This window comes from Antedon bifida, chromosome 2 (assembly GCF_963402885.1).
Source record: "Antedon bifida chromosome 2, ecAntBifi1.1, whole genome shotgun sequence".
Taxonomy (NCBI): Eukaryota; Metazoa; Echinodermata; class Crinoidea; order Comatulida; family Antedonidae; genus Antedon; species Antedon bifida.
Window position 1 is genome coordinate 3,008,122 of NC_136227.1, and position 20,955 is coordinate 3,029,076.

At 32.7% G+C, this 20,955-nt stretch overlaps 4 protein-coding genes across 5 annotated transcripts in view; 1 reads left to right on the top strand and 3 right to left on the bottom strand.

The window, feature by feature from the left end:
- Positions 1-20,955, top strand: part of LOC144835839 (nicotinate-nucleotide pyrophosphorylase [carboxylating]-like) — a 50,205-nt gene that overhangs the window by 19,277 nt on the left and 9,973 nt on the right. The window lies entirely within an intron of this gene.
- Positions 182-10,346, bottom strand: LOC144835767 (eukaryotic translation initiation factor 3 subunit C-like). Its single transcript, XM_078690852.1, has 21 exons — positions 10,269-10,346; positions 9,689-9,862; positions 9,005-9,200; positions 8,328-8,444; positions 8,154-8,205; positions 7,862-7,920; positions 7,599-7,711; positions 7,211-7,352; positions 6,537-6,799; positions 6,013-6,109; positions 5,655-5,767; positions 5,277-5,400; positions 4,820-5,045; positions 3,949-4,142; positions 3,447-3,572; positions 3,042-3,195; positions 2,516-2,759; positions 2,290-2,355; positions 1,667-1,754; positions 1,291-1,570; positions 182-970 (listed from the first exon to the last, which is right to left on the bottom strand). Exons 2-21 carry the CDS (start codon positions 9,853-9,855, stop codon positions 945-947), a joined length of 2,847 nt encoding a protein of 948 aa, XP_078546978.1. The 5' UTR covers positions 9,856-9,862; positions 10,269-10,346; the 3' UTR covers positions 182-944.
- LOC144835825 (RNA N(6)-adenosine-methyltransferase mettl16-like) lies at positions 10,567-15,071 on the bottom strand. 2 transcript variants are annotated; one of them, XM_078690924.1, is made up of 8 exons: positions 14,996-15,071; positions 14,260-14,609; positions 13,761-13,901; positions 13,132-13,390; positions 12,711-12,780; positions 12,244-12,333; positions 11,560-11,727; positions 10,567-11,388 (listed from the first exon to the last, which is right to left on the bottom strand). In XM_078690924.1, the coding sequence occupies exons 2-8, from the start codon at positions 14,585-14,587 to the stop codon at positions 10,837-10,839; spliced, it is 1,608 nt and encodes a 535-aa protein (XP_078547050.1). In that variant the 5' UTR covers positions 14,588-14,609; positions 14,996-15,071; the 3' UTR covers positions 10,567-10,836. The 2 variants fall into 2 exon arrangements, with proteins under 2 accessions (XP_078547050.1, XP_078547049.1); XM_078690923.1 differs by having other exon boundaries at positions 14,260-14,598; positions 14,992-15,045.
- Positions 15,199-20,905, bottom strand: LOC144835852 (Golgi SNAP receptor complex member 1-like). Its single transcript, XM_078690969.1, has 7 exons — positions 20,847-20,905; positions 20,193-20,301; positions 19,336-19,423; positions 18,558-18,829; positions 17,998-18,027; positions 17,561-17,643; positions 15,199-17,080 (listed from the first exon to the last, which is right to left on the bottom strand). Exons 1-7 carry the CDS (start codon positions 20,872-20,874, stop codon positions 16,956-16,958), a joined length of 735 nt encoding a protein of 244 aa, XP_078547095.1. The 5' UTR covers positions 20,875-20,905; the 3' UTR covers positions 15,199-16,955.

Below are 20,955 nucleotides of genomic sequence, written 5' to 3' on the forward strand. Positions count from 1 at the left end.
TATTGTTCTGAATTTAGTAACTATATTTTTTAGTAAGTCTGTATACATTGTACTAGAGTAGAGGTGTAATGATTCTAACATGTTGTTCAACTTCCAGTATATAAAACACTTTTAACCAATTACACCCAACACCTGTGATGAGAAATATTTTACACAATAAAGACAAAAACTACAATTTTATGACTATTAGAGATTTATTTTAGATATTTAGCAACTCGCTTAATACATTTTTAATTGATGATTTTTATAGCAGACATTTTCTCCTACTTCTCACTCACTCACTTTTTCTCACAGAGTTGTGTTATGGAATATTATTATAAACATTCTGTGAGAGCAACATAGTGGTAGTAGCTGTTTCAGAAATAATGGCAATATCAAAATCGTTCCTTTTGGGGCTTTAATGTAAGTGCTGCTTATTATAACCACTTTTAATATACAAGTATTTTGATTGGTCAAGTTCAAAGGTCAACTAGAAAGTGAATAAATTCTCTGCATTTGAACCAAAGTTCATCTACTTAGTAATAATATTTATCGTATTCGATTGGAAACTTTCGTTGTCAATATATAAAGATTCGCTGAGTTTCTTGTAATGTAAATGTTAAGAACAATCTCAACGCTCAAAATACTCTGTTGATTAAGTACTCAATGGAAGTATACTCAACGGTAAAACTCCCAATCGAATACGAAATTTGATTGGGATAAAGTTACAAGGATCTCCAACTCGTTTTGAACACAAAGCTGGAGAGACTATTCCTTCGTGCATGAATGACCATAATATATTGTCTCAGTATGGTATTGATATTGTTATGATAGGTCTGTAGCATGATATAATAGAACTAAAAAAGAATATATGATAAATCATATTTTTAAAATCTAAATATTGAAGATCGACAGTTAGAGCCGTGACTGGTGGTTCTACATATTCTTGCGAGGGCGCATTTTCATCAATAACGTTGTTGACGTCTTCGACCTGAAAGATATATAAGAAACGAAACAATATAATTAGTATCATCATTCTAGTTTGAGTTTTTCATTAAAACTAGTTTGATAAAAAAAGTGTGATGTGCCCAAATATGGTAGTGCTATGCTTAAGTATGGCAGGGATATATGTCAATCAATAAAACAATACCAATCAATAAACCAATACCAATCAATAAAACAATACCAATCAATAAACAATACCAATCAATAAAACAATACCAATCAATAAAACAATACCAATCAATAAAACAATACCAATCAATAAAACAATACCAATCAATAAAACAATACCAATCAATAAAACAATACCTTGATAATTGGAATTTCTGTTTCCACCGTATGAACGATTTCCTCCAGTGTAGCTACGGTTTGAGTAATTCTTGTTGCCGTATTGTTTTCCACGTCCTTGTTGTCGACCCTCGCGATCGTCCATACCACGACCTCTGCCTTCACCGCCGTGCTCAATGAGACGTTCGTTGTTATCAACAAGATTGTTGGCTTTCTCGGAGAGCTGTAGCGCCAGAGTCTGAATGCGTGTCGGCTCGCATCTGTGCATGACGATCGTTGCGGCTGGTTCATCCCATGAAGCCTGAAGACATATTAATATTTAAACATTATTAGCATTAATTTAGATAAGAGAGTAACTAAACAATAAAATACTAATAACTAAGTACTTATTACTTACACTTAACTCCTCACCAATGATCATTTTACTTATGATACTGTGGACGACGGCTTTGTCTACTTCAAAACGTTCTGACAGTGTTACCATGCTGGCAAAAGAAATATCAGTTAGTAAATATTGCTTGTTTTGTACAGTGGTTCATTTGAGAAGGACAGTGAATGAACTCACTTGGGGTTATCCTAGTCAGTATATATAATAATGATTTGTTTTTGCTAGTTAACAGTATCTATGAATAGGGTATGTGATCAAACAGTGTAAGGGGTTCAGGTCGAGGGGTAAATATTACTATAAATATGATAATGAAAACGGATACATCCCACATTTGCGAAACTTTTGAGCTGATCCTCATTTCATATTCGTAAAGCGTATTCGTGTTGACAAATACCACCAGTCATATTCGTGACTACAAAACGAGTATAGTTTTTGATCTATTTTTCACATATTACATTGAATCAGGAATGATTCATGATTATAATATAATTATAGATTTATTGAAAGTAATTTACGAAAAGTTATTTACTAAACATGTCATTGCCATGCCGTTTTCGTTATCGTATTCGTAGCGAAACCTCCCTATTAAAGGTCCTCAATGACACAAATCTGTAAAAAATGGTTGTATTTACCTGATGGAATCATACACACTGCCATAAGTGAACAAGTACGTTCTCAAACTCTCCTCTTGAATTTTCCTGCAAAAGAACAAAAAACCAGTTAATATAACAAACAAAGTAATATGAACTTAATAATATTTATGTATGTAAAGTGTATAAATCATTTGTATTGCTAGTTAGAAAAGATGGAAAATGTGGTAAACAGTAAAAATGGTGCTTTGGTGTCCAGTGTACCCACCTTGTAAGAAGCTCTAAAACCTCGTCTCTATTGTGAAACAAACTCCACACTTTTGTCATCATCTTTTTATTGATTAAGAAATCACGGCAGGCTTTCCAGTCACCGAGTCGCATAGCTCGTGACGCTGCCATCACATGTTCACGCATGCTCTCTGGAGGCCCGACGAGAGATTGGCGTTCACTCAAGCGCAGCTGGTGATGGAAACTTTTGCTGATCATTCTGCGACGGATGTCGAACTGATGAGCTGAAAATGGAAAATAAATACTTATAAATAACCTGCATTTTATCTTATCTATCCTGTAGGTGTTATCTCTTTTAGGTCATGACTTTTTCATATATTTATATATTTTTTTAATTCAGGATTAAACCTTAGACCTTGAGATAACCACCAAGCTACAGATCCACTATTTAACCAGAAATGCTACATTCGTAACAATCAATATGTCAGTCTAAACCTTAATCAAAGGATTTGTTTTTAAGCTATAATTCATCTGATGCCACAGACAGCCAACTGCAGTATACTTACATGCCATATAAGGTATCTCAATGAGCATTGCAGACACTAGGTAAGTACACTCCAGTAATTCCAAGTTGATATGCATGTGAAATGGCATTTGTCGTCGCTTCTCAATCTTCTCCTGTTCTGGACTTCTTTCCATTTGCTTCTGCATCAGCAAACCCTACAATAAACAGAAAACTAGTTTCTTTCTCATGTTGACACCGTTTTCAAAATATATGTATTATGTATCTACGGCCAATTCTTAATAGAGGTTCTTAAGCTCTGTCCACACTGTCGAACTAGTTTGACAAATAAAGTGTGATGTGCCGAAATATGGTAGTGATATGACACATCACATTTTTTTTGTCGCATAAAGTTTGATTATGTAGACAGAGCTTTACTGTATCAAACAATTTTTATAAACTTTCTCACCTGAGCTAAAAGTTCTTTTGCGCGCCCTCCGCTCTGGATGTCTAGCAAGGCATTGTGGGCGTCTTTTACGTTTCCATGACGAAAAGCACAAAGACCTAGTTGAACCAATGTTCTATTGTACAGAATCTTCAAAAGAAATAATTACAAAGTAAAGAACATTTTATAAACTACATTCACACATTTTCCATTTCAAGACAACACTGTTTGTTAAATAATCAAAAAGCATAGAAAGAATTTAATGTCACCTTCCTTTGAACAAGTATGAATGAGTGTCAAAATATGGTAGTGATATGCCCAAATGTGGTAGTGATGTGCCCAAATATGGTAGTGACATGCACAAATATGTTGTATGTGATATGACATCATCATGTCCATATATGGGCACATCACATTTTTTCGTCACATAAAAGTTTGATAGTGTAGACAGAGCCTAAGTATTCTGTGCAAGCAAAAACATTACCAGAAACATTCACAAAATATTACTATAAACATCGTCACTTACCTGTGTTGGAATATCAGAATGGGTAATAGTATCTTGCAAGTGTGACATCAGCATAAGGTCACGCGCTTGGTACCAACGATCGTGCATGGCGTGATGGTAGATATGACACAACATCGCTCGTGTGCGAATACGATTTGTAGAATCCTTTGTGTAGATATATTTGCACATTCGGTCCATGAAGTCAGCAACGTCCTCTAACAGAATATATTTTTTATTTATTTAATTTATTTTTATATAAAAAGACACAAAATATAACTCATAGTTGAAATGAAGAGCTTACATAGGAAAATGATAATTCACATAAAACAAAGTTTAACAAAGAATAAACACATTAGTACATATTTTGTACGTGGATCATGTCAGAATGTTTAATGCCTTTTACTGTATTAATTTATGTTCTGTATATTCTAATCTGTATATTGTATTGTGTGAAACAATGAACTTGAACTGTTTGGCAAAATTGCATAATGGATATAAATGAAAACACGAGATCCAGGTTTTGACATAAAATGTGTTAAATAAAGTGCTGAAATTTTGCATTATTTTTTTAATTTAGGGGGAGGGGCCAGCTAGCACCACCTTGGTTCCGCCTTTGAATTCAGTAATATTTTTATTAACTAGTATACATGTTATTAGAAATGTTCTTTTTTCCAAACCAACAATTAGTATGTAAACTAATCTTGACAGTTTCTTCAGAAGTAATGACGATCTATCACCAAACAGATTGACCTCTAGAGGGCCAATTCTGTCTAATGACAGAGTCATAAACTTGTAACTTATTACTACATACAAGATGAACATTTTCAATTATAGTATACATGTATTGTAATACTAATAATGGAATTTGAATTTAAAATAAATATCAACTAACCTTTTGGTGTCTCTGGTTCCTTTTTGGTGACTTCTTCTTTATTCTCTTCATCTTTCTTCTCATCTTTCTTTTCTTCATCTTTCTTTTCTTCTTCTTTCTTCTCCTCATCTTTCTTCTCCTCATCCTTCTTTTCCTCATCTTTCTTTTCTTCTTCAACATCTTTTCCATTTTCTTCCTTCTCCTTTATGTCTTCTTTCGGTACTTGTTTCAGATTTTTATAATCGTACTATTTAGATTCCGATAAAAAAAAAATAAAAATTCATTCAAAATCAGGGGTTAAAATGATTTAAGTAATTTCAAATGGTTGCCTGTTATGTAACGTTTGCGTTTAATCGTTCCCTGTTTATGTTTACGTACCAAATCATAACAGAAAGTTAATCGTTTAAAAACGAAATAGTTTTCAAAAATTGTTCAATCTCATTAGTCACTCCACCAGTGTACATAATCAACAACTAACCTTATAGTACATATGCTCAATTTGAAGTAGGTAATTCCTGCAAATTTCTGATGGGGTTCCTTTAGCCTCAATGTACTTTTGAAGACGGGTGATGATAGAACAGATTTTCTGCTCATCTTGAAGTCTAGGTATCAAATTATAATATAAAGAGAAAATAAGTTTTTAAAAATAAAGAGATGCGTGTAAATTTTTTTTTTTCGATCAAAATATGAGTGATTCCTTGGTCATCAAAATATAATATAAAGACGAAATAAATTTTAAAAAATAAAGAGATGCATGTCATTTTGAAAAAAAAATGTGATTCCTTGGTCATTTATTGTTTTTGGAGACAGAAAAAAAAAGTGAATGCACTAAATGAGAATGAAAAACAAACCCTACCTTCTGACATATTCAGTTGAATGGGCATCAGTATTCTGAAGTATTTTAACATACTCCTTGTCAAGTCGTTCAACAACAGTCAATGGACAACCAGAAATAGCATACGGAGCAGTCTATACAAATATTGGCAGATGTGTAACTTGTTAGTTGAGTGGGTTTTAACAAACTATCGCTACTATGTATACCTCTAAATTTAAAGCTCTGTCTACACTATCAAAAAAGTGTGACGTGCCCAAATATGGTAGTGATATGCTTAAATATGGTAGTGATATGACATCATCATGTCCATTTTTTTGTCACATAAAATTTGATAATGTAGATAGAGCTTTATAAAAAAACCTTGAATATAATATATTACCTCTAATTGTTCATGATCCAGTGGTACATCATGAGAGAATTCAATGTCCATGTTATTTGAAGCTATGTCAAGCATTTCATTAATAAACTCCAAAAAGCTGAAAAAATAAAAATAAACTTTATTTAAACTAATCATTTATATATCTAGCCATAAATAAATGTAAATGGTGTTTAAAGAAAATGTACATTATAATAAACAAAATTTCATAAACAGATATAAATGGGCTTTGTTATTATATTTAGGTAAATTGCCAAGGATAACCATAAGCGAATTCATTCACTATCCTTCTTAAAGGTGACAATCCTGTTCACAAGACAAACATATACACATGATGCTATACATAAACAAAGTCTTTGGGAAGTGGAGTTGTAATTAGAAAAAATCCTGACATGACAGGACTTGAAACCAGGACCCTTGGAGTGGTAGCCAAGCATCATAACCAGCAAGCCACAACTCCACTCCAAAACTCCACTTAAATGGCATTTCCTGATTTCATAGATTCAATATTGTAATATTTGGCTAACCTGTCCCACATATTATCTTTCATACAACTAGCCACATTTGGGTTGTAATCAAATATTGAGGATCCTATATTCATTAGGATCTTCAGGTCCATTCCAATTCCTAGTTGATTCTCGCCGGAAATCTTCCTCAATTCTCGTAGCATGTTAATTTGGTAGCTGCGATCGGTCCCCTTTTTGCCACGTGCAGCGGTGATCTCGTTCAATTTCTTTAGGACGAGTGTATGCGTGATCTCGGCATCCTTGGCAAACATCTTGGGTTTTTCCTGATACACAAAAAATATTATATATTTATTATAATTGCCATGTACAGAGGTTCTTACACTGGAAACCTTTACTTAAATATGCATTACACAGGGCTTGAAATTCACGCTAGCAAGTTAGCATTTTGGTAGTAGATTTTTCATAATTTCTATTTTTTAATTATGTTAAAAAAGTGTGAGCATACGATTGTCGAGTTAAAAAGGTACTAGTACTAGCTTGGCCTACACCTAAATTCAGCTTTTTGTAGAATTTAACTATTTTACCAACAAAGTTGTGATTGCTAGTTAGGCTGCTGATCTTGCTAGTTACATTTTTACAACAAGTATAGTCAAAAAAAAAAAAGAAATTTCGAGCGCTGACTACACTAAGGTAGTAAAACAGAAAATTAATGTTTAACTTTAAACACTGCTTACCGAGTGAGCTGGGATTCCTCTGACCTTCTTCCAGCCGCCATCATTGTCTTCTTCTTCTTCCCTTTTCTTTCTTTCTAATTCACGCTGTTGTCTTCTTTCTTCCTTTTCTCTTTGCTTATCCTTATCTGCTGGTGTTTTCTCTCTAAATATTAAAATAGTTTCCTTTTTCTTAAAAAACCATCCCAAAAACCGGAACTACAATATGATTCCAAATTGTTGAAAATACATTTAGTCAACCCAAATTGTTGAAAATACATTCGGTCAACCAGGAACCAGGTGTGCAAAGCATTTGGGCCAGCCAGCCAGCCAGCCCAAGGGTGTCTTAGCTTTAGGGGAGTTGACTGTAACAAATAATACATTTGTAATATTTTTTGTAACAATAACTTACTTTTTCAAGAAATACTCGGCTGTAAACGTTCTTTCTCCTCCTTCGTCATCAGAAGAAGATGAAGATGAAGAATCGCCGTCATCAAAAAAAAAATCATCTTCATCATCAGAACCCTGCAGATATCAAATATTATATTTTATTCAAAATGATCCATTTAATTTGTGATAATTCTTGAATTTCCTAATTTCATCTAACATGCTTTTTGTATAAAATAATTCATACAATAGAATAAAACATATTGAAAATAAATTAATTACACTTACAAGAGGTATCCGCTTCTCTTCAACTTTCTTCTCGATTCTCCCAGTGTCATCATCAGACGCTAACAAATAAACAGATATTAATGTTAACAAATTGTAAATATAGAGTAGAAAGGCTCCTATGGAAAACTCCTATTCAAGGGACACACCCCTATAAAGCCTTGTCCATCAAACTTTATGTGACAAAAAACGTGATGTGCCCATATATGGACATGATGGTGTCATATCACTACCATATTTAGGCACATCACTACCATATTTGGACACATCACTATCATATTTGTTAAATACTTACATTCATCTTCATCATCTTCTCCACCTTTCTCAGCATCGGAAACATCAGGATTCTAAATTTTAAAAAAAATCATTAAAAAAAACTTTTTTAACTAAACTTGGGGGTGAACCTACACCCAAAACAACCACTCCCTCATTAAGGTCAAAGGTTACAGTCAAAACATGATGGTCGTACCTCTCTATAAGCTTTGATTTCCTCATCAATATCTCTGTTATGCTTCTTCAATTTGTGACGTAGTGTTGCAAGAGATTTGCCGTTCACTTTGTTGAATTTACGCTTGTCCTCCCAACACTGAAATATTACAAAGAAAAATGATTCAATTTTTGACATTATGTGTAGTGTTAAAAAAATAACTCCACTTCAAGTTGTAAAGCCCAAGAATTAGCAGGTCAGTGTAACTTTGAATTTCAAAAATCAATGTTAAAAGTTTCATATATCTGTATTGATAAAAAATGATTACAAAAATTAATACTATTATTAAGATTTTGTTAATGCATTTGTCAATTGTATAACCCGCTATACGACCCCCGGGAGAGGTGCGTCATTTGTCCGATGTGCGTCATACCTTATGAATACCATGACGCACACAGGCATAAAAAATGACTTACCTTTAGGTGACCATGGCATAATGCACCCGTTTTGACACATTGTGATATGGTGGGTGGTAAAGTGATGGACATTGACACACCATTGATGTGACGTACCATCTAGGTTTTTTGACGCACCCCTGAATCAATAATTATTTGTAAATGATGCACCAATGACACACCTCTCCCGGAGGTCGTATAGTGAGTCATTCAATTGACAAGTGCATAATTATTTAAGTAAGTAAGTAAGTTAAATAATCTCACTTCATTTATAAAATCCTCAAGTTCAACCAGAGTTCTGATGTAAAATCGTGGCAGTTTTTTATCATCAGTACTCAGTACGGCTTTGTTCTTCTGGAAACATTTAAGAAGATCCTCAAATCCAGTAAGCACTTTTGATATATCTTTAATCTTCTTGTGATTTTTTATTAGCCGTATAACATCATTGATTTCTTCAAATCTGAAAAAAAAAAAAAATTTATAAATAAATTATGGATATCTATTATTGGACTAGTTATAATGTAATTTGGATATTGATTTATTTTATGATAGTTTAAATGTATTTAAGGGTAAAATTGTTAAATCTCTATAATGTTGCGATCTTTGTTTATGTTATTGTTGCTTATTTGAATGAATTTTTATAGTTTATTATGTTTAGATTCAACCTGTTAGTGGCGGTTTCATCGCTGTTGGTTGTCAACTGAATAAAATAAAATAAATAAAGTAAGTTATCTTAATGCTGTAATGTTTTTGATTTTCTTTTTATGATTAATGTGAATATTTCAGTTTTTATATGTTTCTCCTAAGGGAGGCAAATAAATTTGAATTTATGTATTTATAACTCAAAATCATTTTAAAAAAGAGAGATTGGGATGACATATTAACATAAAAATTATTCATTTTATTATATTATTAAATTATCTAAATATTATTGACAAATTAATGTACTTTTTGTCTTTTGCACTTCTAACTACTCTCTTGGTGTCTTCTTCATCATCGCTAAACCCAAAGCGTGTTGTCGTTGACTTGGTTGGCGCTACTTGCGGTACGTTGTCTTCTTCTCCTGATGAACGGTCACTCTCGGAGGACGATCCGGTTTTGAAAAAACCAGACATATTGTTGCTGAAAGAAGAATGGAAAATTCAATTCAGACTCATTTTTATTTATTTCTTGAGAACAAAAATCAAAAAGTTTCTAAGCAAATCATTTTGTATTAATTTAAATCTACCAAAATACTAGACCGAATTAATACAGTACCTGTATTAAATTTAATTGTTTTACCTCCGATTTCCCAACTGAATCTGGGCGGGGAGGAAGGCTTCGTCAAAGATAGGAGGACCGGCGATTTAGACGTTTGCGAAATTGATTAAACCGGCCTACGGTTTATATCTCTCACGAAGCAAAAATACACAACTAAATCTTACTTAATTATGAGCATATGTATATTGAAGTATTCATTTTATATATTACTCACAATAATTATTAAAAAGTACTTAATAAAATGTAATTTTTATTCATCAAAACTTACCGTATTGCCGCAATTACCTAGCCTACAAAACCCGCGTGTGATTGTGTTAAAGTCCGCCCTCTATAGTTTTAGTCGAAAGGAGGCAGGAAATAAAAAATACTGAATTTAATATATAATATTAATTATAATAACTTATAACTTGTACTTCGACTTCAGTAAGATTGTTTTACTATTTATGGCCTATTACTTACGTAATTTGCTAACACAAAATTAAATATATGTTCAAAAGTTAAGAAGTTACGACAGAAGGCCTAATAAGTACATCACTCAACAAAATTAATAAATGCAATACAACAAGCACTTTTAGTATCTTTATTAAAATATAGTCAATACAAAACAATCTTTCTGTTATTTTTAAAAAAAAACTTAGAATAGAACTGTGTCAGTTTTCTTGCTGGACGGATTAAAAAAAATATAAAAATAACGCAACTAAAAGACAATCAGTGCTAAAGCTCTGTCTACACTATAAAACTTTTTGGGCACACTTTTTATTTATGATAGTGTAGACAGAGCTTTAGAAAATAGGTTAATATATATAATAGTCAATTTTCTTTTGGTTAAGTAAATCCTAGAGAAGCTGTTGTTGAATATAAACTAAAATCTCTCGCTTGAAAAAGTTTTTAAAATACTGTCCAAACTGGTGCATAAACTCTCGACTTTTTCCGTCGATCCAACTCAGTTCCACCAAAATATTGCCGTCTTCCATTTTAATTGCAAGAACACATTTAAAGAGGAAGTCAATTTTATCAGCGTGGGATTGTCCAACTGCTGCTCCCTCTATAGTTTGTGATTTATCACCATGGTTACTCGCATGTGCTACACCACTCGTCGTATCATATCCACTGTTTAGTAAATCATTGTCTATCATATGATCTTTTTTTAATAGTTCTTTTTTCTGATCACTTTTTTCAGTTTCACTGATGTCTACAGCATCCTTATTTGCACATGTGTTTGTAGATTCTTCTGTGTGTTGTTGCTGTGCGTCTGTTTTTGCAATCGTATCTCCCTGCATTCTCTCACTTTGTCTTCGTTTTTGTCTTTGTTTAGACCAGGTGTTTTTTGTTGCTGTCACTTGATACTGATACAATGCGGTTGTGCTCTGCATTTTGTTGAAAGTTATCTATGAAAGAAAAAGGATAAAATTATGAGTGGGCTGTTTAAAATGTTTGCCGCACATATACTCCCTCTATAGGTGCTACTGATTACACGGTTATTCTGTAACCCTTGCAATTAATTAGTCACAGTTACTCTTACAAAAATTAATTACAATTTGCTAATGGTTTTTCCTTACTTCAAGATTTTTTAAACATTTCTTGACCTCTCTGCAAAAGAACTTGACCTTGTTCAGTTGACCTTTGACCTTAGGATGGGCACTGAGTACCTTCTCGATATATTTTGGTGGTACAGGTATTCTTAACGGTGGCCTTTCTTTGGATGGTTTGGAACGTTTCGCAGGCGGCTGTAAATTAAAAACACATAATTTGACAAATATTCAGTTTTTTGTTTGTTTTGTTTTTAACCATATTTAATGAGGGTGATCCATCCAGCTATTGCTGATCATTAGGGACCCTCAGAGGTTCACAAGACAAACATATACACAAGATGCTGACATGTGACATTCATACTTATTATCAGTGTAATAATCTATTAGTATTTTACAATATATAAAAATTTAAAAAGACTGTATGTGAGCATCTTGCCTCTACCTATGATCCCTACAGTAAATTATTTATAAAAATTAAACCACTGCAAGGACCGTGGTTCGTATTTGTGTGAAGTTTTAATTAATACAGGTTTGTGTTTATTTGTGTGAAGATGTTATCTGTATCCGTAACGTACAAACACCATCTCTGGTTATCGCGTACGTTGGTTAGGGTCATGTGCAAAAATATTAATTTATAGCAAAGTGTGCTTTTGAGACGTTATTCTCTGATGTTAAGTATGTTTTAAACAAGAATGAAAGAAACCTGGATACCAGTATTTCAACTTCATCGTGAAACGTCCAAGCAACTCCCCATCTCATTGTACGCCCTTGGCAGAATTCAGTCGTTGTAAAATGTGATATCTACAAAACAAAGTATAAATTGTTAAGCACACTAGCTATCCAACCTATAAAGCTCTGTCTACACTATCAAACTTTATGTGAAAAAAACATGTGATAATCATGTCATATCACTACTATATTTGGGCATATCACTACTATATTTGGGCATATCACTACCATATTTGGGCACATCACATTTTTTTGTCAAACCAGTTTGATAGTGTAGACAGAGCTTTAGATTTGAACATACCATCCATTGGTCAATAGTACTGTAGAACAACAGGGTCAGAGGTCAAGTCTTGGTTTAGCATGATCTTATATATACTTTTTAACACATTTTAAAGAAAGTAATGAATATTTATCAGCATAAATAAATATTTGTTTTTCTTTAGACCTACCTTATGTTTGTGAAGATCTTGTTTTATCAATGGAAGACTGGCTTTCTTACCAACCATTGAGGTGAACCACCTGAGTAATAAAAAAAAACACACTGATATTACAAGAGTTATATAAATTAACATAATTTGGATTCATAAAAAACTCAAAAAATTAAGGTGAAATTTTAATTTGATACAGTGGAATGTAAACAGCAAGATTTGTAGTCTTTTTGAAGACAGATGTAGAACAAACAAGTATTAAAGATGGCACAAATATTATACAAAATAAGAATTTATTTAAATTTTTTTATTTATTTTTTAAAATACAGCAAAAAAGTAAAAGGCTCCTACAAACAGAATGTTGCAAATTATAAAATGAAAATGTTGTAATTTTTTGCTAAATTTTGCTAAATAAAAAACAAATTGTTAGTATGTTACTTACAAAACTTTGTGTCTCAATTTAAGACTATCTTGGATCATTCTTTTAACAAACTCTACTTCGCCTCCGTCGGCAATGCATTCAATCTCGGCGGCAGTGCACACCGACTTTGGTTCAGCTCTGTCCATGCTACGAGACAGTATTCCTTGCGCTTCTAACATGTTACCGAAGAATGGTGGGTTACACATCGTGAAATGGTAATCTGGTCGAGGATTGTCCGCAATGATTTCTAACAGCATTGTATTTTCTGCTGCTTCATATACTAGGATATAGATAATATTATGTGTCTATCCGACAGCAACAATACGTGACTTTGATAACTCCAGAGGGCGCCATATTTAAAAGGTAAATCAGGACAAAAAAGTTCCATAGGCGCGAGGCTAGCGCGGTGATGTAAATTTTCGTTCCGATTTACCGTGTACATATAGCGCCCTCTGGAGTTATCGATGTCGCTTATATAGAGTAAGTGTGTTAATGATTAATGAACACCTATTTATAAATGTTCAATATTATTATTACAAAATAAATTATCAATATTAATGCCAATTTTTAATAATTCCCAGTTTCCAAATATTGATTAATTCATACAAGCTTTTATGGTAGACCAAAAGTATAGTCATAAAGTTTCTGACCTGTAATAAAGTTTTCAGCATCGTTTTCCTGTACATTTTCTTTTGCATATTGAAGAGACAAGGAATCAACTTCAGACGCGATGAATTTCCAGTTATTCAGTTTAAAACCAAGAAGTGGATAGATACATGATGAGCCACAGCCTGAAATAACAAGAGTTACAATTAACAAACAGAGGACATAACTGTCTACACTATCAATCTAGTTCAACAAAACAAGTGTCATGTGCCCAAATATAGTAGTTATAATGACATCATCATGTCCATATATGGGCATTTTTTTGTCACTTAAGTTTGATGTGTAGTTAGGATGTCATTAAAAACACCCCAAAGAATGTCACAATATATCTTCTGGTAAGTAGAGATTTGATCACTTTAAAATCCATTTTTATTTCAAGACATTTTATAATCAGTATTCAATATTATTTATTTATTTTTGGAATAAAATATTAAATTGAATGAATAAATAAAAAAAAAAAATTGCTATAAAAAAATTCCACACCAATATCAATGCCAGTAATCTGTTGATCCAATGGTATATCACTTTTTCTCAGCAAATCTTCAATCCAGAGAATGTAGTTCAAACGTAATGGCACTGTAGGAATTATTCTATCAATCGGCAGGTGAACATCCAAGCCAAAATCCTCTTTCAACAGAGTGCAGGTCAACGAACGTAGAGCTTCTGGATCCTTGAAGTCTATGTTAACTTTAGCAGACGACGAGGTCAATGTATGACTTTTGAAGTCTGGGTATTTATCGCATAGTTTTGCAAAATCTGGTGGGTTATTGAAGTATATGTTTCTTGGGTGCATAAACTTATTCAGTGTCATTCTACAATCTACTGGAGTAGTTCTGTCACAAAAAAAGATAGGTGGTGGTCAATATTCAATATTTATTATTATTGTTTTTTGGAAGCAAAATAAATATGAATACACAGTAAAAACAAAACAACACATTTCATCGATAAACACCGAATTTCCACGGTTTAAGAAAAGCTAGGCCTAGGCTTCTTGTCTGGTCAAGTTTCCCCACTTCCCTAGCTACTCTTACCATACATAAACCACCATACTCCAACACCTGACTTTGGCTAGGCCTAGCCTTAGTTTAGGCTTTACTTCTAGGGCCAGGCTAGACACACAGTAGTAGGCCAAGTTATATGACTGACATTAATATGCATAGACCAATTATTTTATGTAGTCTATAACATATTTTGATTATTCAACATTAGTTATACTTACATTTGTTAAATGTCAAATTGAACAAACCTTTCTTCTCCTCAGCAACAACACGACGAACGATCAACAAACGTTGTTCAAAGAATTAGAAAAACATGTGTTTTTGAAAACACGACACGCGCCCTCTATGCATAATAAACTTTTCAGCAGTCGATCGTATTCATAGTCCGAATTCATACAATAAAATAAAAAAAAACAACTAAAAATCAATATTATTGCAATTTAATATTATTCACAAACTACTATATACGTTACATAATATTTACATTTTGCACAATTAAGAGAATTAAACTACACGTAGGAGGAAAAAAGAGAAAATTTCAGTTAAATTAACAAATTATATTTCTTAAAATTTAAATTTCCTAATCAAAAAAAGGTTTTATTAAATTTACTAAAATATGAACACTACAATACAGGTGGGTCATTTACATATATGTTGGTTATGTAATCAATTTATTTTTAAATTATTCTATACTAGAGATGGTATGAAATAGCATAATAGCATTCTAACATGTTTTCACACATAATGATCAACTCTATGACCAAAACAACAATGGGGGCTTTCTTCACGATATTTATTTAAAAATAATTTTCTGATGAAAGTCTTTGAATACAGGCTGACTTGATTTAAACAAGTTCAGTGTAAAAAATAAATAAAATCAGATTTTTAACAATATATTCTACTCTTACAAAAAAATCTTTAATACAGGAATAATATATATTTCTAAATAAAAAAACACTTTAAAGGGAAATTCACCAGGTATTGTACGAAATAAAACATCACCAAGTGAAAAGATATTAATTACGATGGTGATGAGTGTTTATTCATATTTTACAGCCAATAGAAGTGTACTACCAGATACCATGTCGTCAATGTAACTTGCTTACTGATGTTATGAATACAATTTGAACATCTTTATAGAACTTGGATGCAATGTTTACATATTTATCGTTTTTAGTTGTGTGGCATAATCCAACATAACTGTGTCAAGATTGTGTGTGCTCCATCACCTAGTGTTTTAAAAATGATTTCAAAACAATATTTTCCAATTTATAATCAATTCAATAATGCTTAGCGTTTGTTTACAATTTTTCGATACGCCTTTTACCTCATGAGATAATTGATGGTATTTAACAATCACACTTATACTATCCTTATATTATCCCTTATACTAAATATTTCACTTAAGGTAATAAATATTTGTGGAATTCACTTATACAGTACCCCTTTCACCGAGCAAAACTCTGGGGCGCACACCATACAGAACACTAATGTTGATGTCCCGGTGTGTGTAAATTCTGTGTGTTTTGGGGATACTAGATAAGAGAATATTAAATGTGAAGTGTTTCCCTTAAGCTCTGTCTAGACTATCAAACTTTATGTGGAAACAAAATGTGATGTGCACATATATGGACACGATGATATCATATCACTACCATATTTGGGTATATCACTACCGTATTTGGGCACATCACACTTTCTTTATCAAACTAGTTTGATAGTGTAGATAGAGCTTTAGTGTGATTAGTAATAAAGTCACAGATTATTTTTCTGTAGATTCAGGAAAGACACCAAACAACTTAAGTCCACTATAGCTGACTTACTTATTATTATTTTACATAATTCTATATGGTTAATATTTCTATACACTTGATTTTACACAAGTTAGAACACTTGGTACAGTGGGTTGTATTCCAAGCACTTTACTTTGTGAAGTTTGTTCTCTAACCTCTTTGATTGTCCTTTTAATATATCTATGTTTATTTTAGGCAATCAGTCAACACGAACAAATCTGCTTGTCACTCCATCCCATACCAAAACGTTTGCCAAATTCGACATGCTCTCTTCTTGATACTCCCTGAACAACATTCTAAACGCTCTCTTCTTGTCACTCTCTGGACAACATTCTACACGCTCTCTTCACGTTACCCCCTGGACCAAATTCTACCTCCCTTCCTCATATTAGTGAAAAGCATAGAGAAGTAGCAGAATAATACAGGTTGCTATAACACTACCTAGAATAATTGAATCTCGTCTTTTTCTTAAGTTTATTCTCTGGACTAAACTATTGATAACTGGAAATCGATCTGAAAGTTTTTGGTTAAGGAATAAATTATGGAATTATTGGTAAAACAAAATTGAAAGATTGGTGAAAATATGAGTATCTTATTTCTTGGTTTCTTCAAGTGTGAGACCTCTAGGAGTTGTTCTGTGACATCACATATAAATACTACACAATATTACATTTTACCAGTTAAGCTCTGTCTATACTATCAAACTTTTATGTGACAACAAAATGTGATGTGCCCATATATGGACATAATGATGTCATATCACTACCATATTTGGGCACATCACACTTTGTGTATCAAACTAGTTTGATAGTGTAGACGGAGCTTTAGTGTGATTAGTAATAAAGTCAGATTATTTTTCTGTAGATTGTGATGTGCAGACATGATGATGTCACACCTACCATATTTAAGCATATCATATTTCGGCACATCACACTTTTTTTGTTAAACTAGTTTGATAGTGTAGACAGAGCTTTAGTACTTTTCAAAGGATACTGACCATATTGGTCATAGAACCGGTGATCTTGCGTAAGGTACTTCGTTGTGACATTAGGTTTTCTTTAGTTGCTATGGCAATACTGTCAAGATAAACGAATACATTTTAAGACAAAAAAATTCATTAACATTTTTAATTTATTTGAGAGCAAATTTAATTTAAAAGTCAAATCAACTAGCTGATACGACCAGATTTAAGCAAGGCAATCTAACAACAAGACACTGAGCTTGCCTTGCTAAGATAAGAACTAGTAACAGTCCTTTGATCTTATGTCTGGCTGCGACAATTACCAACAGTACTGTACTATGTACATATTCTCAACAGCACAGAGTGTCTGTTGATGGGTGTGGAACTGATAGTGTCGCAGCCACAGATAAACCCTTTGATCATTTATCAATTCTACGAAATTACAAACATGTCAAAAGCTTTCACTCACTTAATTGTTTCATCTGTTAACCTATCAGAGCTGAAAAAGTAAAACAAATGATTAGACAATACATAGAATAACATACTCATCCAACTCATAAACATTCATTCATTATTTGTATTATGAGAATATTTATGAGTTAAAAGATTGACTGCTCTATTCAACTCAGCAGTCTCTCAATTAACAATTCATTTTGTAATTAACAAATAAAATGGTAAGGATGCACTCGGGTGTGTTATAAAAAGGAATGTTACTAAATAAGGTATAGTATCAATAGTTTGACATTATTTACAAAATTACAAGCTGAAAAATAAAATTACAGTAATATGAATAAAGATCAGTGGCCATATCAATCCCACTTATGAGAAATATTTCCTTTAAATAATTATTTCACTTAAGTCAATATATATTTAAGATTTTTTCTTAAGTGGTATTCATTTACATTGGAAAACAAATTTTTGATCTCTTGTGAATCAAAATGGTGAATATGGCTACTGTACTCTATAGTGCAAAGTATTGGTATAACACAATAACACAACACATTTATGAGATGTAGGACGTTGACATACTTCCTTAAATGTTCATGTTCCTTTAGATACATGTCCGTCCTCCTATTCAACCCTGATGAGTTCTTGTACGCATCAATTTCCCTTCGAACCGACCCCAACAGATCTTCTCGCTCCCGACACACACTAATATTCGTTCTAGTTTTCTGGAACTCGTGCGAGTAATCTTGGAGAATGTCTCGATGCCGTTGGAGCGTGTGCAGAAGTGCTGCACTCGGTGATAATGATGATACGCTGTTTGTGTATTCAGACATACGGTCATTTACTTCCGTTAACTAGAAAATCAACCAATTTATCAGGTATTTAAATAAATGAGTACACATACTAAAGTATATACAAATAATTGCAATATTAAGTTATCTATCTTTGGGTTAAACATTACAAAGGCCCTGGATATGAAATAATTAGGGTGTTGGATTACACTCAGATTGCATTAAAGGTATATAAATTATCAAAAACTTTGATTACTGATCGCGAGATCGAGGTTCGAATCCAACTCTCGCCGCATTGCTTGTATCCTTAGGCAAGATAATTTACTTACGTTTGCCTCTCTCCACCCAGGTGTATAAATGGGAACCCGGTTAGATCAAGACACAACTTTGCGCTGATTACTAGCTGCATTATGGGAGTATGTTTCCATACGTGTTTGATCCAAAAAATGACTGGGTACTAATGTTCAGCACTTCGAGGTTTCACATCATTAGGCGCTATATAAATCCAGGATATTATTATTATTATTATACGATATTCTTAATTATCTTGTATTCAAAATTGCTAATACCTTTGCAAGTAACTGTTCGATCTCCATTGACATAGTTTCAAACATTCTGTCGCTGTTGGAACCTCCAAGAAGGGGTGAAGAATCAGAACTGGAGAGGAGAGAAAAAGTATTGTTTTTTTTTATGGTGAGATGTCCATATTTTTAATATACAAGTTTGCAATTCATGATAACCTCAGGTGAATTTTATTACTACATATCTCTTTATTGCAAAATGATAGTAATTACATAACATTGCTCAACTTATTTGACAAAAAGACCAAATAAAATGCTTTCGCTTGTCTGGATTTGGCCTTGTAAATGAAATATAAAGTAATTATTTAACAGACGCTAGATAGATAGAAAGAGAAAGACCAAAAGGAAGATCAAAAACAACATGGATTGCAAACATAAAAAAGAAAACAGAACTTTTCACATGCGGACCTATACACATGCTTGCTCAAAAACGTACTGATTTGCGAACATAAGTGAGACGCGCAATGTCTAACGACGATTAGCGTTTAAGATGAGATAGAATAATATAAATTGAATATAGCATATTTTACTTTTAGACCTAAAAAAACATTTACTTGATGATCAAGAGAAACAAGTCCAATTATAGTCCAGGAAGCATGAGAGACCCATTTAAAATATGTAATATATTTTTGGACTCAAAACAATGTATATTCTTATATTTTTGTTATGATGTGTATGTTTTCTATATGTGTAATGTCTGATATTTTATATTGGACAATAAATGCTGTGGAAAGCAGCACACATTCATGCCCCACGGTTGGCCGGGTGTGTTCTCTTCAGTTTAGTGTCATCCAAACTAAAGTCATTAACAAATTTCACTGAGTTCCTTGTGATTAGATACTTACCTATTATAATCATCATCTTTTTGTGAGCTATAGCTGGTACCCAGTTTACTGAAGGATACCAATTTTAAATCCAACTCATTTTCCAATTGACGAGCTTGTTTACGAAGATCTGTACAGAACATATAAATAAGAATATTAAGACAGTCATTACAACACATGTTATTATTGTAAGATTAAGATTTTAAAATGCACAAACCAAACCATGGAGTTATTTATATTTTATAACTCCATATTATGACCAAAAATAAATAATATAATAATAATAATATTCAATCTTATTTAGATTGAACTAAATATTATCCTACTGGGCCTAGACACTACTAGGCCTAGCCAACGATCATATTAAAATAATAGTATTAAAACCTTTAAAAAAAGTCTAGGCCTAATCTCAAGCCATAAGAATGACCAGGGTCGTTCGGGCGGAGCGCGGCAGCAGCAGTAAGGAAGGTTTGCTGCACTTCCACGTCATCTCGATGTGTTAATGTGAAGTAGGCCTAACGATTAGGGCCTGACAAAAACAGTCTGTAAATAACTAAATATATCCTGTAAAACTAAGACAATAACCCAGATATCTATTTTAGATCTTAAACTCCATAAATCAACATAAAAATAGTAATAACAGAATTTATATTTATAGTTTTTCGACAGTTCTACCTTCCCATTTGTTTCCTCCGTGCGCCATATTTCTGAAAATATTCGTCTTCGTCGTCGTCTTCTTTAAAAAACGAAAGACAGCGCCCTCAATTTAATTATGAAATTTTCC

Excerpts from the sequence above, each read along its gene's own strand:
- LOC144835825 (XM_078690924.1), bottom strand. The coding sequence starts at position 14,587 with ATGACACTGAATAAGTTTATGCACCCAAGAAACATATACTTCAATAAC. Across the intron at positions 13,391-13,760 it reads TGCTGAAAACTTTATTACAG|TATATGAAGCAGCAGAAAAT; the intron begins GTCAGAAACTTT and ends TCTATATCCTAG. Across the intron at positions 12,781-13,131 it reads AAATTGAGACACAAAGTTTT|GTGGTTCACCTCAATGGTTG; the intron begins GTAAGTAACATA and ends TTTATTACTCAG.
- LOC144835767 (XM_078690852.1), bottom strand. The coding sequence starts at position 9,855 with ATGTCTGGTTTTTTCAAAACCGGATCGTCCTCCGAGAGTGACCGTTCA. Across the intron at positions 7,921-8,153 it reads AGAAGATGATGAAGATGAAT|CGTCTGATGATGACACTGGG; the intron begins GTAAGTATTTAA and ends TTTATTTGTTAG. Across the intron at positions 6,110-6,536 it reads AAAGATAATATGTGGGACAG|CTTTTTGGAGTTTATTAATG; the intron begins GTTAGCCAAATA and ends TTATTTTTTCAG.
- LOC144835852 (XM_078690969.1), bottom strand. The coding sequence starts at position 20,874 with ATGGCGCACGGAGGAAACAAATGGGAAG. Across the intron at positions 20,302-20,846 it reads CGGAGGAAACAAATGGGAAG|ATCTTCGTAAACAAGCTCGT; the intron begins GTAGAACTGTCG and ends TGTTCTGTACAG. Across the intron at positions 18,830-19,335 it reads TCGAACAGTTACTTGCAAAG|TTAACGGAAGTAAATGACCG; the intron begins GTATTAGCAATT and ends TTGATTTTCTAG.